At 34.0% G+C, this 17,999-nt stretch overlaps 2 protein-coding genes across 3 annotated transcripts in view; one reads left to right on the forward strand and one right to left on the reverse strand.

The window, feature by feature from the left end:
- The window catches only part of ASB17 (ankyrin repeat and SOCS box containing 17), a 68,513-nt gene that overhangs the window by 14,781 nt on the left and 35,733 nt on the right, over positions 1 to 17,999 (forward strand). The window contains exons 2-3 of one of the 2 annotated variants that reach the window (XM_058716945.1): positions 3,523 to 3,802; positions 5,750 to 6,036. In XM_058716945.1, coding sequence (XP_058572928.1) covers positions 3,523 to 3,802; positions 5,750 to 5,956 — 487 coding nt within the window. In that variant the 3' untranslated portion in view covers positions 5,957 to 6,036. Of the gene's footprint in view, positions 1 to 3,522; positions 3,803 to 5,749; positions 6,037 to 17,999 lie in introns of those variants that run through there. The other variant, XM_058716946.1, reaches the window with a different exon arrangement.
- The window catches only part of MSH4 (mutS homolog 4), a 92,624-nt gene continuing 83,714 nt past the window's right edge, over positions 9,090 to 17,999 (reverse strand). The window contains exons 19-20 of the mRNA XM_058716947.1: positions 16,561 to 16,649; positions 9,090 to 11,939 (exon numbers count right to left, since the gene is read on the reverse strand). Of these exons, the coding sequence (XP_058572930.1) occupies positions 11,748 to 11,939; positions 16,561 to 16,649 (281 nt within the window). The 3' untranslated portion in view covers positions 9,090 to 11,747. The remainder of the gene's footprint in view (positions 11,940 to 16,560; positions 16,650 to 17,999) is intronic.

A 17,999-nucleotide genomic window follows, 5' to 3' on the forward strand; every position in this document is an offset into this window, starting at 1 on the left:
AAGGGGGTCAAGAAGTATAAACTTCCAGCTTAAAATAAATAACTCATGACAATGTAACTTATAACATGATTACTATAGTCAATAACATTTTATCACATGTTTGAAAGTTGCTGAGAGTAGATCTTCAAAGTTCTCATCACAAGAAAAAAATTTTTATAACTTTTCATGAGGACAGATGGTAACTAGACTTATTGTGATATTCATTTCACAATGTATACAAATATTGAATAATTATTTTGTAGACCTGAAACTAATATGATGTTATATATCAATTATACTTCATCAAAAAAGATTTAAAAACAGAGCAAGATGAATAAATCAGATTGTCTTTGAAAAATGGAAATAATTGTGCCTCACTAAAAGTCTTGTTAGATCCAGAAACCACCAAATAAATTTAAATATATATATATATATATTTCTGAATAATAGTAAAAAATCAATTAATAAATATTTAAATGTCTACTCTAGGGTAAGATTATAGGAATTTTGGGATATAATAGTGGATTAACCAGACAAAAAATTGTTGCCTTTGTGAAGATTTGATTTTTTTGCTCATCTTGCTTACCTATTTATTTTGAAGATGAGAAAATGAAAGATTAGAGACAATAAACAAGTTGTCCAAAATGATATGGGCTTAATGGAGGAATATACAAAGTGTCACATAAAGAGGAAGGTTAGGTCATCAAAGAAATCTTCACAAGAGTTTATTAGAGTCTTATACGATGAGCAAGACTTGTCCCAGAATTGAAAAGGGAGGGCAGGGGCGCCTGGGTGGCGCAGTCGGTTAAGCGTCCGACTTCAGCCAGGTCACGATCTCGCGGTCCGTGAGTTCGAGCCCCGCGTCAGGCTCTGGGCTGATGGCTCGGAGCCTGGAGCCTGTTTCCGATTCTGTGTCTCCCTCTCTCTCTGCCCCTCCCCCGTTCATGCTCTGTCTCTCTCTGTCCCAAAAATAAATAAATAAAAAACGTTGAAAAAAAAAAAAAAAAAAGGGAGGGCAAGAGCATACAAATCAATGTGAAAAAGATGCATGCAATAGTTTTGGGAAAGTGAGTACCAATAAGCAAGGTAGGGAATGCAGAAGGAGAAGTAGTTTAGGAGTTCAAATTGAGATACATATTGGAAGTATGTGTGAAAAAGATGAGATGTCCAGGGCAATACTGATCTGGAGATGATTCCCATGTGCACATTTACATACAGAACTTAGAAGCATATATTCAGTATCACTGGCAGAGTTACAGCAAAAACCCACTCTTTAATTTCTAATATACTACTCTCTACTACACCACACTATTTTTTTAAATCACAAAATCTTGGCATTTCCAGACTCAGTGAAGCTTTGGAGATGAACTGGTTGGTCTAGTGATTTTCAAATGGTTCTCCTGGAGCTCCTTGGGAATTACTACAAGGGAGGTATTTAGGACTTCTAAACACACTTTAACCAGAGAACTTATCAAACACAAAACATTCATTTTATACAGTTAGTTCAGGTATGATAATCCTCCAGTGTTGCTTTATGCTTATAAATGAAACATTCCTTCCAATCTTTTCATTGATAAATACCCACTAATCCTTCAAATCTTAGCTCCAGGATAACCTATAAATAATTGTTATTCCAGGTAAAGCGCTCCCCTTCAGCGCTTTTATAGCACACAAGAATGTTTCTATCCTAGCAATTATCATTTTGTGTTGTATTATTGAATTATTTATCCATTTTCCTTACTAGACTATGATAAGCATCTTGATATGAAGGACTGTAACTTTCATCTCTGTATATCTAGTACTCAGTACACTCTGGAAAATCAAGTGTTGAATAAATTAACTAATCATGAACAAATGAATACATAAATGCATGAGAAAACAAAGACTCAGGGAGGTGGACTGACCCAACACCATAGAGCTAGTTAGGAGAATCAAAACCTAAAATCTAGAACCCTTAAATCTCCATTGTCTACCACATTATACCATGTTGCCTCCCTTATTAAGTACATGCAATCTTAAAGTTCCTCATTTTGAATAATGCTTTCCTTGCTCTACATAGTTGTCCAAAACCAGTATTTATAGTTTATATGCTGTTCTGCAAAACATATTAGTATTTTATTAGACCAATCAAGAGAATTCCAGAGACAAAAGATCATGAATGAAATTTCCATTTCTTTAGTCCTATAAGTTATTTTTATTTGGCCAAATCAAGGCTTGATAATATAAAATCCCCTGTGGGGGTGCCTGGCTGGCTCAGTGCATTAAGCACCTGACTTTTAGTTTCAACTCAGGTCATGATCTTGAGGTTCATAAAATCAAACCCCGAGTCTGGCTCTGCACTGACAGTGGGGAGCCTGCTTGTGATTCTCTCTCTCCCTCTTTCTCTGCCCCTCCCCCTCTAGCATGCACTTACACTCTCCAAATAAACTTTAAACAAATATATAAAATCCCCTGTAGTTGGTTATACCATGTCCTATATACATATAGAGACCAATTGATTAGCAAACATAAATGTCCATTAACTGAAAGAATTGCAAAGACTATCTCAAATTAGAAAAAATAAATAAATAAATAAAACTTTCATTGCTTAAACCTACCTGCAATTACCAACTCTAATTTTATTAAAGCAAAAAAAAAAAAAAAATAGGGGATACATAGGTGGCTAAGTTGGTTAAATGTCTGACTTCGAAATGTTGATTTTGGCTCAGATTATGATCTCACAGTTTGTTGGTTCAAGCCCTGAGTCAGGCTCCATACAGTGCAGAGCCTGCTTGGGATTCTGCATCGCTCCCTCCCTCCCTTCCTTCCTCCCTCCCTCCCTCTCTTCCCCCCCCCCAAAATAAAGTGAATAAAAAAATAGAATTAAGGTAATTGCACTTATTCTTTTCTCATCTAATCTCCAAACTCAATTCACGACTGATATATGATCAAGAAGAAAAGCAAACAAAAAAATTGTGTTCTTTTAATAAAGTGAAATTTTAAAAAAGCCTTTTTCCCTTTTCTGTTTTAAATTTTCCAGAGCTACATGACTTTTATAATACTGGTTCTAGTAACAATGGATTTCTCCAATGAGAAACAAAATTGCTATTACTAAAAGTAAACACATTCCACACATTTAAATTTTTTTTGTTTGTTTTTACAAGTTCAAAGTTTAAATGTGTAATAAGGATTTTCTTATTTTTTAATTTACAGTTTGGTCTAGATTCACAGAGTGAAAAACCCTTGTTAAGACATACATAAAGGTAGGGGCGCCTGGGTGGCTCTGTCGGTTAAGGGTCCAGCTTGATTTCGGCTCAGGTCATGATCATTTAATGGCTCATGAGATACAGCTCTGTCAGTGCAGAGCCTACTTGGGATTCTCTCTCTCTCAAAATAAATAAATATATTTTTAAGTCATATATAAGGGTAAAGTTACGTTAAAAGTTATTTAAGACATTTAATACTTAAGATAATATTATTATTTTCCCATTACTGTTAAGAAAAAATGTTTACCACGTTTCCTAATTCTGTATTCAATGAAGTTTTTGTTTGTTTGATTCACAGAACTTTCACACCAGTATACTGTCCAAGCCCACTAAGTGGTATTACACCTCTACTCTATGTAGCTCAGACAAGACAATCTACTATCTTAAAAATACTCCTGCAATATGGAATCTTAGAAAGAGAAAAAAACCCTATCAACATTGTGGTAACAATATTGCTCTACCCTTCAAGAGTGAGAATAATGGTTGATCATGAATTAGTAGACATCCAGGAAGATGCCAAAACATGTTTACAGCTATGTTCCAGAGTGCTTTCTGCCATTTCAATTAGGGAAATAGAGGTAAGCAAAATACTGTTCTTTGCATGTGGGCTCAAATATTGATCAATTTTAAGATTAAGTTGTGAGACAAGAATGAAGTTAATTTCTAATCTATGAACTATATCCAGTGAAAGATTAATCGAGTGTAGGCTTTTAAATTAAAAATAGGTAAAATCTAAATTATCTCAGACCTTAGTCCTTTATTTTATAATTTTGTCTTCTAAATATGAAATAATTTTAGCCCTTTATTTTACAATTTTGTCTTCTAAATATGAAATCATTTAAAAAGTTAAATCTATAGTTTTAGTAGTTACTAAGTAGGTATATATTATTATATTCTAATTACATAACAACCTGTGTTCATTAGGACTTCTATGTCTTAACACAATAAAATAAAAATTTAATAGACCCTTTTGAAGAATATTTTAAAATGAGAGATTTTTTTCTCACAATCACATGCTGAGAAATAAAAATATAAAGGCTTAAAATATTTGTGCAACTGAAACTATCTGTCCCTTGGGGTGTCTGAGTGGCTCAGTTGGCTGAGCATCTGACGTTGGCTCAGGTCATGATCTCACCGTTCATGGGTCTGAGCCCCATGTTGGTTTTGTGCTGACAAGGTGGAGCCTGCTTTGGATTCTCTGTCTCCCTCTGCCTCTGTCCCTCCCCACCCCCCACATGTGTGCTTTTTCTCTCAAAAATAAACATTAAAATTTTTTTTAAAAAATATCTATCCCTCAGTTTTATAAGCAGAGACTATTTTGCATACCTTAGCAATGATCCCAAGCACTGAGCTCAGTGCTAAGCATATACCGTTCTTTAATTAGCTGATTATTGAATAGATAATAAAATATTATATATATTTATTTATTTTTAATGTTTATTTATTTTTGAGAGAGACAGAGACAGAATGTGAGTGGGTTAGGGGCAGAGAGGGAGGGAGACACAGAATCCGAAGCAGGCTCCAGGCTCTGAGCTGTCAGCACAGAGCCCCACGTGGGGCTTGAACTCAAGACCTGTGAGAGCATGACCTGAGCTGAAGTTGGACACTCAACCGAGCTGCCGAGGTGCCCCTCATATATCTTTTAAATAAAAGTACCATATAGTCTGTAGGGTGTAGGTTCTATTGGAGAAATATCTCTGTAATACAGCAATGTCTTTTACTCCTAAGTCAACCGCATTAGCATTTGACTTCTAGAAGTAAATCTTTAAAAGGGATATCCTAACTAAAACTTAAAATGTATCGTTTCATTTCGTTAAGCCTCCTATCAGGACTTCTCATGGTTTAGCAGTATTCTACAATAGTATCACCTAAGGGGACTTTTAGAATTTATGTTGTTTGTACCCAACCTTAGATGAACTGAATGAATATTTCTGGAGTAAAATCTCAGTGTTGGTATATTTTAAAATCCCCTAGATAATTCAGTGTATAGCCAAGTTGACAACACTACTCTGGAAGGAAAAGCTGATAAAACTTAAGTGTGTGATTTGTCTAAAATGAAAAACATATACAGATTCATAGTTGTAAGAAATTATGTTTTGTGTCCTTAGACATATTATTTAAACTTTATATATCATTGTGAGAGTAAAATGGGAATAAAAATACTTTGGAAAAATGCTTTGGAAAAAATATAAGGGCTATATAAATTTAAAATCTATTTCTATTTTAATCTTTATTTATTTTTGAGACAGAGACAAAGTGTGAGCAAGGGAGGTAGCTGAGGGGAAGAAGACACAGAATCAGAAGCAGGCTCCAGGCCCTGAGCTGTCAGTACAGAGCCCAACACGGGGCCCGAACTCATGAACTGACTCAGGTCAGATCATGACCTGAGCTGAAGTTGGATGTTTAGCCAACTAAGCCACCCAGGCACCCCTATTTTCTGAATTTAAATACAAAATAAAAATATCGATAATTTGAACTAACCAATGATTAATGTTACAAAATTAAAATATCTCTCCTTTCTTCAGACACAACTAAGTTTAGGAAGACGTCCAATTATTTCTAACTGGCTGGACTACATTCCTTCAACAAGATACAAAGATCCATGTGAACTATTACATCTTTGCAGAATAACCATCAGGGCTCAACTATTGACCAACAATATGCTCCCAAATGGAATATTTTCACTTCTAATACCAGTTCGTCTGCAGAACTACCTGAATTTAGAAAGTTAATACACATCTGTGTCCTGAATTCTTTAAGGTACTCACCATTGTATGGTTTAGAAGTTAATAAACTATTAACTTCATATAAATTCTTATTGCACTGAATATTCCATTAGAGGGTCGCCTATGTGGCTCACCTGGTTAAGTGCCCGACTCTGGCTGAGGTCATGATCTCACAGTTCATGAGTTTGAGCCCTGCATCAGGCTGTCTGCTGTCAGCACAGAGCCTGCTTCTGATCCTCTATTTCCCTCTCTTTGCCCCTCCCTGCTTGCACTCTCTGTCTGAAAAATAAATGGACATTTAAAAAAAAAGGAAATAGAATCTTGGGGTGCCTGGGTGGCTCAATCGGTTGAGCATCTGACTCATGATTTTGGCTCAGGTTAGATCCCAGAGTCATGGGATCGAGCCCCAATTTGGGCTCCGCACAGGGCATGGAGCCTGCTTGGGATTCTCTCCCTCTCTCTCTCTTTCTCTCTCTCACCCCCCTTTTTTCTCTTCCCTTTTCCCCCACTCACACTCTTTATAAATATAATTTCACATGACACTCTAAATAAATCAACTTTAAATCAATATATGGCTCTACCTTTCTATATAGTGGAACAAATTATATGTTTTTTGTTATATTTTAGATTTACCTTTTTAATCTGTTCTTAAAAATCATTCTTGTGGGGTGCCTGGGTGGCTCAGTCAGTTGAGCGTCCGACTTCAGCTCAGGTCATGATCTCACAGTTCGTGAGTTTGAGCCCCACATCAGGCTCAGTGCCGACAGCTCAGAGCCTGGAGACTGCTTCTGATTCTGTGTCTCCCTCTCTCTCTGCCCCTTCCCTGCTTGCACTCTGTCTCTGTCTAAAATAAATAAACATTAAAAAATAAAAAAAATCATTCTTGTTATTTATGGAAATTTTGGTCTAATAATATTAATGTTCTGAAGCTTTTATGCTTAGTATCTTCTAAGCTAGGTAATATTTTATATTGTGCATTCCTATCAACAAGTATTTATTAAATTCCTTTGCAAATAAAATATTGTGCTTGGTAGTAGGGAATAGTCAAGGAAATTAAGCTATGATTCTTTTTTTGTCACAAAAAATACGAGGTGAAGAATTAGCCAATAAATGGTGGGGGTCAGGAACAGGATGACAGAAATGTGTAATATTTAGAAATAACTAGACTCAAATAACAATATTGAGCTTTGGTGTTTGGTATGTGATACTTCTAAATACTATACCAGTAGTATATTTTTAGTTGAGATATAATTGACATATAACATTAGATTACTTTCAGGTATATAACTTGATTCAATATATGGATATATCGCAAAATGATCACCATAATAAGTCTAGTTAACATTCATCATGATACATAGTTACAATTTTTTTTCTTGTGATGAGAACACTTAAGATCTACTTTCAGCCACTTTCAAATATGCAATAATTATTAACCATAGCCACCATTCTATATATTACATCCCCAGGACTTATTTATTTTATACTTGGAAATTTGTACCTTTTTACTACATTTACCCATTTCACCCACCCCCAACCTATGTGGAATTTGGTACAAAGAAAGCAAAGAATAATTTTTATCCAATATGATGTCAGAACGAAAATATTAATTAAATCTGTATGTTCTTTGGTTACAAAGAAATTTAACTTTAAAAAATAAATGTATTCTGCAATATTTTTTAGCTTATTTATTTTTGAGTGTGGAGGATACTAGACTTTTCTCTGTATAACTATGTGGTCAAACTGCTGCAACACACAGAAGAAAACTGGGAGACAATTCTCCATGGGTCTCTCATGTTTCTGCCTGTCTTATGAGCAGAGGTATTACCTGCCTTATACTTGACTACCTGTTTAAGGATGTGTGTATAATAAACACCCTTGGAAAATAGAGACAGGGTCTCTCTCTGAACAGAGGCAGGTTTGCTCAGTGTCTAGCATAACAAAGGTAATGTCTTCCTCTGGAAAAAAAGGTTGAGCAGGTTTGCTAGAAGCTCATTATAAAAGAGTTTCCCTAGCTTGGAGTTTCTCAGCCATAGTATAAATCCCCTGTGTACATATCTAACCAGACCACTTCATGTCTTAGAAGATGGGGATACCTGGAACCAACACAAACATGAAGCTCATGCTGCATCATGTGCCATTAGCAATAAAGTCTTTTGTTTCTGAGCCAAAACTCTTTTGTCTTCTGACAGCAAACACAAAATTGTCATAAGCTAAACTGCTACTTTGTAAGTAAGGTAAAAATCTCATACCCTTCACAGTTCTTTTCTTTTTAATCAAGGTGTAATTGACATATAACATCATATTAGTTTCTGGTATATGACAGAGTTATTCTGTAAGTCTAGTTACCATCTATTACCATACACAGTTATATCTTAATAGTTCTTGACAATTAAAATCTGTTTCCCACCTCATCACTGTGTATTTTAGGATCCATTCTAGTAGATTATGGCACTTAGTAGCTGTTTTCACTGTCTACTTGCAATCTGGGGACTATCAAAATTTTGACAATTTATAGGAAAAGAGTATTCATTCTGATCCTATAGCTAACCAACTGTGTGATTTAAACTTCTAAAGAATAGAATGGAAATAGCAAAGTAGCAATATAACCAGATCATTTGTTTTTCTTTTCCTTCCATTTTCATTCCTATGAGGTACAAATGCATTACAGGATTGAATTTATACACTTAACTAAAGTACATTTAATTATAATTGAGCATATTTTAAGCTCATAAATATGCACAAAGGAAGTTCATACTACATACACACTATTAACATTTGAATATTTTTTTAACACTAGCATATAAAATAGTGATTTAATTTGGTTAAAAAGGTCAGACTAGTTTTTGCTTGCTAAAGAATTATCTGAATAGCTTTAAAATCTAATTACTCACCTATATTAGTCACCTAGATACTCAGGCATCTAATTACATACCTATTGGAATGACTAAAATTAAAAAAAAAAAAACTGATAAAACCAAGTGCTACAGAACATGTGGGACATTCTCATCCTTAGCTGATGGGAATGCAAAATGGAACAGCCACTTTAGAAATCAGTTTGGGGAACTCTTATGAAGTTAAACACATATTCTACTCCTATTTAACCTATGTAAATTAAAACAACACTAACACAAGAATCTATACATGAATGTTTTTTAACAGTTTAATTCATAATTGCCAAAAACTGGAAACCCAACTGTCCTTCAATGAGTGTACAGGTAAAACTATGGCACATATAAATAATGAAATACTAGTCAGCAATAAAAGAGCACAACAACATGGACAAATTCTAAAATGCATTATGCTGGGCAAAAGTAGCCAGTCTCAAAAAGTTCCATCCTATAGGATTCCATTTGTTGGACATTAAGGAAAAAACAAAACTACTGGGATGGAATGCTTAATTTCCAGTGATTGCTGGGTTAAAGTCAGGGGTCAGGAAAGGATCTGACAGCAAAAGGACAATACTAAGGGAATGATATGAGGGTGAAGGAATTGTTTGGTATTTGATGAAGAAACTGATCATGGTAGTGATTTCATGAAGCCATAAATATGCTAAAATTCATATAACTTTATACAAAAAAGAGTTAACTTTACTGTATGTAAATTTAAAAATAAATGCATGACTCCCAGGCATGAGGATAAACTGCCATTTCCTTCTACTCTACATCCTTTAACCCTAGACTTGAAAGAGACTGCTTTATGTGAGGAGAAAGGTAGGACAGACTAAAAGAATGGCTTTGAGGCGGAAATTAAAGGAGTTTGCTACAATGTTATGAACATTTATCTTAAAAAGCTTGATTATGAGATAATGATCTATAATTTTAGAGAAAGGCAAAGTGAAAAGTTACTGAAGAAAAAAGCAAATAGACCTTAAAATTAAAGAATGGATGGTCTCCCTAGTACTCACTTCTATTCTATAGTACCATAACATAATAATTATATCTTCATTTAATTTGTTTTGTATGTTTCAGCTACACACAAAACGACTGAAGAAAAAGTAATTTAATTTTAAGAAGATATAAACCTATTTTTATTTCAGTGTTCTAAACCTAAAATAAAATAAAAGGGATTAATCAGTTGGCTACAGTTTCTTTAGCAAAAGATCTAAATCATGAAAAATTTCTTAAAAGTCTGGTGGAATCTAATATTGGGGTTAAATCTAAAGGGAAATTAATACATTTAAGGAAATGATATTCTGCATATTTTATACTCTGTACTTGTCTCTGCTTGCCTGTTTTTTATCCTACTGCCTGCTCCCTTTCTGCCTTTTATTATTACTTCCCTTTTCTTCTCAGACCATGTGCCACACCCTTGTCATCCTCAAGAACTTTTAGATATTTGCTGCAAGCCTAAATTATCTAACTGCTTTTATGAATGACTGCATAAAATAGAATTCATTTCAAAGACTGAATTAAAACAATGGCTAATGGTCAAATTAAAATATTGTGGTACTCTCTAAAACATGACAATAGGTAATATAAGTAGTCTAATGGGATGTTTAACATGTATCAAATTTAAATACTAACACTAATTTACAATTACATTTCAAACAAGCATGTATGCCAACCAAATTATAACTTTTTCAATATCTCGCTGCTAGTATGTACTTAGAATGCTTAAAATTTAATAAAGTCAAAAATATTAAATTGTATAAAATATGCACACATTGACAAAAAATAGGGCCCTCACCAGTCTGTAAATATATTTTTTGGGCTAAATTACTATGAATTCTGCAGTTTATTGAATGTATGCCCTGAATTCCAGATACTTCATTGTCTAAGAAAAGAATAATCTCCCTATCTTGGGCCTTTGGGATGGGATTATGTAAGTCAGTCATCTAGTGAGATGGAATTGTAGAAATAAGGTATTTGAAAAGACAACAGCCCTACTCTTTACAGTTACTGAACAACAGCTGGTCTTCCGTCTACTTTTGTCCATTTAGGAAACAAGAATGATCTGGTAAACTCTGAAGTAGTGGTGTAAGCCACATGCTCTGGAAAAATGCTATAAATTTCTACATGCTATAAAATTTTATTCTATAAAATTATATTCTATAAATTTTATATTCTATAAAATGCTCCCTGAGGCAAATGAACCAATATTACCTTTATGCTGCTTTGGTTACTCACTTAAAAAAGATGGCCAAAAATGAAAACTTGGACAACAAAATCAAATGCCTGGTATTTGGAAAACTGAAAGGGTGGGTGATGGTGACTCCTTCCAAAAACATTCTCTGCATTACAAAATATCTGTTTGTTTCTTTTCACCCTTTAGACCTATTCAGAACGGTCAAAAAGAATACTTTAAAATTCCCAATATTATCCTAACAAACTTCAGAAGCATCCAGTGTTGGAATTTGGGGGGTACTAATTAAGAAATTATTGAGCCATAGGGTCTTACTGCTTCAGAAGAGAGCATAAAAGAACTCACACAAGTTTCCAGACTGAAAAAAGTGTTTTTTTAAAACTAAGGTATTTATAATAGCATTTAAAGCATAACTTGTAAGTATAAATACAGTTAAGACATAACAACATGAATTTTCACAAATGAGAAAAAAATGTCACATTGACGTTCTTCTAACATAAAAATCAGTCCTTTAAATGGTTCCAATATGTTAAGTTATAACAAATATTTTCTTACACAGAATACATAGATGATAATTCTAAGGTTAATATAATGTAATTTTCCATTAAAATATAAAATTTAGCAAATATTTTCTCTTGCTCTTGAGAAAAATGAATCCTAGTTTCCTCATATTAAGATATATTATTTCATTAGTACATGATGTGAATTGTTATTATTCTTCAGTCTTTCCTGAAAATTGTTCAGCCCTGAGAAAATCTGTTTCATACTTCTTTTTGAGATTACTTAAATATGTTCGTAAACTGTCTGGATCCAATTGAGAGTTTCGAGCAGTTTGAACAAGTCTAGTGGCTAGATGGTACACAGCTCTCTGTCTTTCCATCTCAGGGGTACTTCTTTGGTTTTGCTGTTTTTGAAAAAAATATAGATAAAAATTAAAATATGGTTACTATGACTTTATTTTAAAATTCTGGTGATTTTCTCTTTTCCTTCATAGAAATACAGAACTCAAAGGTAATTAATTCCTTTGGATAAGTCAATTCCATCCAACTAGTAAAAAATATACCAGAAAAAATAAAGAAATATTGTTTTGAAAAAATTAACTTTTTCATGAGTATTTACTACTTTATGACAGATTCTTATTTTTGAAAATCACTTCTGAATGAAAAAAATTCTGCTAAATAGGTCAAATTTCTCACGCAACATAACTGCTCGTTGCTATGCAGCATTCATTTTAAATGTCACCCAAGAGTACTACTCTGCTATCTCCTATCTTAATTCCCCAGCAGATAAACTGGTGGACAGAATGGGTCATCAGTAAATTGCCTGTCCCTCAAGAGATTTCATATATGGAAACTGCTAGAGCCTAAGACAAAATACTGCTTGAGGGGTAAATTACATGTTGAAAATAAGCACCATAAATAGCTGCTTGAAATTATGCCTTAATTCTTAAACTATACTTAAGAATACTCAAGAAACAATGTTTAAAACAGGAATCTTCTAGTACTTTACAAAGCCTTTAGATATTCAGTCTTTGAGAACTAGTTCAGGGTTGTGAGTACAGCCAGAAAATTCTTCATTCACCTGGTTTCCTGAACTAGATAGAAGAATTAGCATTTTCAATATTAAACTGTTATTGGCAAGTCAGCGAATTTCCCTTCACTAAGAGAAATAAAATCCCCCAACTCTTTTTCAATAGCAAGGAATTCAAGGTATTTTTCTTCGTTCACTCTAATAGAATAAAACTCCATGAGGTAGAATAAGATTATCATTTATTCACCCATCTATGTGATACACTGAATGATCAACTATCAGTTTACTATTTAAATAACAAACAGTTACTGAATATCTATTATCCTCTATATTCCAGGTCCCAAACCTCATGTTAATGTCATGGGGGATAAAAAAATGTCTACCTGACATGACAATGGAACTCAAGAAGCTCAATGAAAGAGACATATTATTATAGTGAAAGAGACATATTCATAAGCAACTGCTTTAAGAAATTATGATAAGTCTCATGAAAGAGATACAAAATTCTCAGAGGAAGGAGAACTCATTTCCAGCTCAGGTTAAGAAAAGTTTAAATAGGATGGAATATTTGGAAAGAGTCTTAATAGAAAAATGTAGAAGGAAGTGCATTCTGGATAGAGGAAACAGCTAGAGCAGACACGTTAAAAATCCCAATACACAGGTCAAAATGATGGAATGACAAGTAACTCAATGTGGCAGAAATGTATGCTATAGTTAAACTGAGAAATGTTATATAGGGTTGGGGAAGTAAAAACAGGGAGATCATAAAGCAGTAATTAACAAACTTTAGTGTGTTGAAGAATCATTTGAAGACTGCTTAAAAATGTAAATTCCTAAGCCACAGGAAATCCTTGAAAATCTAAGATGATTCCCAGCACCGTGGGTGATTCTGATGAAGGTAATTCTTTTTTTAGATATTTATCTATCTATTTATATATTTGAGAGAGTGGGAGCTTGCACACATGCAAGGAAGAAGGAGAGAGAATCTTCAGCAGGCTTCATCCCCAGTGTGGAGTCCAATAGGAGGAGGCTTGATCGCACAACCGGAAGATCATCATCTGAACTGAAATCAAGAGTCAGACCCTTAACTGACTGAGCCACCCAGGTGCCCTTAGAATAGGTAATTCTAAGACTATATATTTTGAGAAATAATCATAGAAGACTTTTAACACTAGGCTAAGCAGTTTGACTTTTATTTGGTAAGAAACAACCAAAAGCTTCTGAACAGCGAAACATGATAAAAGCTATGCTTAGGAGTCAATCTGGTAGAAGAAGGATAGACTGGAAAAGAGAGAGAATCTACTGCACGGTCCTTACCGAGAGGTGATTAAGGATTCATAGATGATCCTAATGGGTCACTGGGAGATTTGGAAGTAAAGAGATGAGAAGATTTTTCAGATGATATATTTAATTATGGTCCTATTAAAGAGTGAAAACATAAATTGAGATTTCAAGAAGAAATAAGAAGAAAAAATATATAGATTCAAAGTCAAAAAGAAGTGAAAACAGAAGTTGAGGAAAAGATGAGCTCACCAAGAACACAGTTTTAAACAAAGAAAGAAGGGCAAAATCTTAGGAACAATTCCATTTAATAAGTGGAATGATAAAAGCACCGGTGGGGCGCCTGGGTGGCTCAGTCGGTTAAGCGTCTGACTTTGGCCCAGGTCATGATCTCACAGGTCCTGGGTTAGAGCCCTGCATCCGGCTCTGTGCTGACAGCTCAGAATCTGGAGACTGCTTTGGATTTTGTGTCTCCCTCTGTCTCTGCCCTTCTCCCACTCACACTCTGTCTCTTTTTCAAAAATAAATAAACATTAAATTTTTTTTTTTTTTAAAGCACTGGTATAGGAAGGAAAGAAGGGATAACCAGAGGTAGGAGAATGAAGATATCCAAGAGATGACAGTTCCCCAGTGGCTAAGACAGGGAAGAATTATGAAAAGAGAAAGAAGGATAGTGTAAAATACCACAGAAGGACCAGGGAAGATGAGAAGTGAAAAAAAGGTCGGAAGAGTTTATCATCAGTTGGTATTTAAAAGAAAGTTTCAGTGGAATGGTGACAAGATCCAGTTTGCAAGTGGAAAATGGAAGAAGCACGTAGCTATTACTCTTAAGAAGTTGGCAGTACAAAGAAGAGAAATATCATGTGAGAAGGTAAAAAAGAAATATTTCTTAGGAAAAAACCTAAGCATATTCATAAGAAAAAAGAAAAGCCAGTGAACAAACACTAAGGATACAAAGAAAACAAAAGAAACAAGGGGTGCCTGGCTGGCTCAGTTGGTAGAGCATATAACTCTTAATCTCAGGGTTGTACACTCGAGCCCCACATTGGATGTAGAGATTACTTTAAAAAAGTAAAATAATTTTTTTAAATGGGGCACCTGACGGGTTCAGTCAGTATAGCATGCAAGTCTTGATCTTGGGGTTGTGAGTTGGAGCCCCATATTGGGTGTAGATATTATGTAAAAAATAAAATCTTAAAAAAAAAGAAGAAAGGAAACTGATGAAGTTATATTATTGGAGATAGAAAGAAGGTAGAAAAGTTAACTTCAAATAAGTTGAAAGGTAATCTCTTCCTCTAAGATAGAAAGGAAGAGAACTAGGTAAAAAACAAATTCCAAAACAGAGTTTTTAAGGAGAAAAAGTTCAAGGTCTCATCAAGATAACCTGAAGGCTCTCAAAAAGCATAGGAGGTGAAATAAACTTAAAAGAAAAAAAAGTGGGGGGCGGGATGTCTGGGTGACTCAGTGGGTTAAGTATCTGACTCTTGATTTTGGCTCAGGTCATGATCTCACAGTTCGTGGGTTCAAGCCCCGCATCTGGCTCCGTACTGTTGGCAAAGCTTGCCAACAGTAAGCCTACTTGGGATTCTCTCTCTCCCTCTCTCTCTGCCCCTCCCCTGCATGCTCTCTCTCTCAAAATAAATAAATAAACTTAAAAAAAAAAAAGCACAGGTAAATTTTCTGTACACAATGAGGATATTGAGGGTTTAGGAAGAGTAGAAATGTTTTCAAAGAGTTAAGGTAAAGAAACTCTACAGGGATCAATAAAAGAAAGGGGTAAAAACTATCCAGTACAATATTGAACTAAAGGTAGAATATCTGAATTTACAGTAGATAAAATTAGCTTGTCTTGAATATATTTAGAGCATTATTATTAGGAAAGCCAAAGCCTATAAGGCAACAGGAGAAGACCTGTCATAATTGGAATTTGGCAAGATGAAGTCTGAGGAACTAGGTAATGAGAGGTCTTCAGAAGTACAACACTGTCAAAATTGCTGAAGGGATTCAAATGAGGGATTAGGCAAGTAAGGTCATAAAGACAGTCTAGGAGCTCAAGAGACTGAAGGAATGCAATAAAAATTGAAAGGTTAAGAAAGAACAAAAGACAAAGGAAACTGTTACTACTGAAGAAAATTTCATAATGTACCTAGCTTTTAGTTTATGGAACACAATGCATTCTTAAAGCATATAGCAACTTGACTTAAAAAAAAAAAAAAAAAGATTTCCAAATTTTGAAATAATAGATATAAGTTCAGTGTTGAATCTATTGCTTCCTAGAAAAACCTCTGCGAACTTCAGCTGTAAAAATGTGAAAAAAAACCACCTTTATCATATATCTTATATTAGAAAGACCTAACTGCTTCATGATGAGTTATACAGCTTATATGGTTAAAAGATAAAAGAGTATTAAAAACTATTTAAGAAGATATGAAAGTGTGGTGCACAGTGATTTTTATTTTTAACACTTATTTTATACAGATTTATTTTCTCATCATAAAGTTAGTGTAGCAATAAGTATAATAGGGACCGACCTGTTTAATTTTTGTCTACTATCTTATTAATTGGTTTGCTGGGAAAGGTTGAAATAGACCAAACCAAAAAAGTTGTGGGAAATAAAAAGGGTTCAACTTACTTAGGATTAGACTTTTTAAATTTTTTAGTTATTAATTATTAAATATTTGAAAACCAATTCTTATTGCTAAAAAGTTTCTTACCAAAATTTGTCCGGTAATTTGAGTTGTGATTTCTTTGGCATCCAAGACAATTGATGGTGGGAGTGATGACACCTCTGCAGCTTTTAATCCTAAAATTACGTACAATGGGATTTCAATATTGTTACTGTGGGTATTATGTTTACTTTGAGCAGTAATAATCTTTTCTTCACAGCTTTAACCTTCCATTCTGTAGGCATTTCTGAACTACTTAACAATTCTCAAAACTGAGTTTTCCAAAGTTCTGAATGACAATTTCCCAATTTTAGGATATAATTAGTTGTCTGGGAAATATGACAAAGTAGAGGTTCACTTGTTTTTCAACATACTTCTGAGATACCCAGGAAAACATGATAGGGAAAACAAAAGGGATAATTAAAAAACTGAATAATAACATTGGAATTCCAACCACAAATGCAGTTGGTTAATAGAAGATCAAAGGATAGAGCTTTGCAGGGGATAAGAGATAATCCTAGTCACAGAGATAACCTTACAGCTGAATGTTCATCTTTTTAGCATTAAGAGAGAGAGAGATTTCTCAGAAGATATAACTGTAGATGACTAGTCTTCATGTAAATTCAAAGTACAATCTAGTATTCTCCTGTTCCCTGAGCTTAATTTTATTGTATAAGTGCCACATAAACCTTTTACTGTGTGCTAATAGTTTACTGAATATACTACTTAAGAGGCAATAGAAACAACACTAACACATTTACTGAGAAGTTACTAATTCCTGGGCATTATGTTAAGCAGTTCATATTTGATAATTCCTTTAATCTTCATAGGCCCTATATATATAATTATCTCCATTTTAATAGATGAAATTAAGGCCTGTAAAAATATCTGATATAAACTAAGTTATGCAGGTGACTTCCCATTTCAAATAGCAAAACAAAGATGCCTTTTACCCCCCCCCCCCCACCAAGGATCACATTCATAGCTAAAATAATTTTAGGGAGATGCCTGGATGGCTTTGTCGGTTAAGCATCAGACTCCTGATTTTGTGTCAGATCATGATCTCAAAGTTGTGAGAATGAGCCCATATTGGGCTCCTGTTGGGTGCTCATGCTGCTTAAGATTCTCTTTCCCAATCTCTCTGCCTGTCCCCCAATCACATGCATGCACTTTCTCTCTCAAAAAATAAAATAAAATAAAATAAAATAAAATAAAATAAAATAAAATAAAATAAAATAAAATAAAATAAAAAAGATAAGATAAAACAAAACAAAATAATTTTAGAAACTTTATATGTATAGGTCAATTGAAAATTTTCTGAATCCATGAGATTTTACGCATGTCACATAATGTTTTAGATAGAAAATATCTAATCAAGTTTATAAATATCATATGGTTTGGTAATAATACATTCTCTTTTAAGACTTTAGATTTAATTATCAAGTTCCCTGCATCTGAAGAAAACAGATGTTACTGAAAAAGTGTGT

Source organism: Neofelis nebulosa, chromosome 2, assembly GCF_028018385.1.
Source record: "Neofelis nebulosa isolate mNeoNeb1 chromosome 2, mNeoNeb1.pri, whole genome shotgun sequence".
Taxonomy (NCBI): domain Eukaryota; kingdom Metazoa; phylum Chordata; class Mammalia; order Carnivora; family Felidae; genus Neofelis; species Neofelis nebulosa.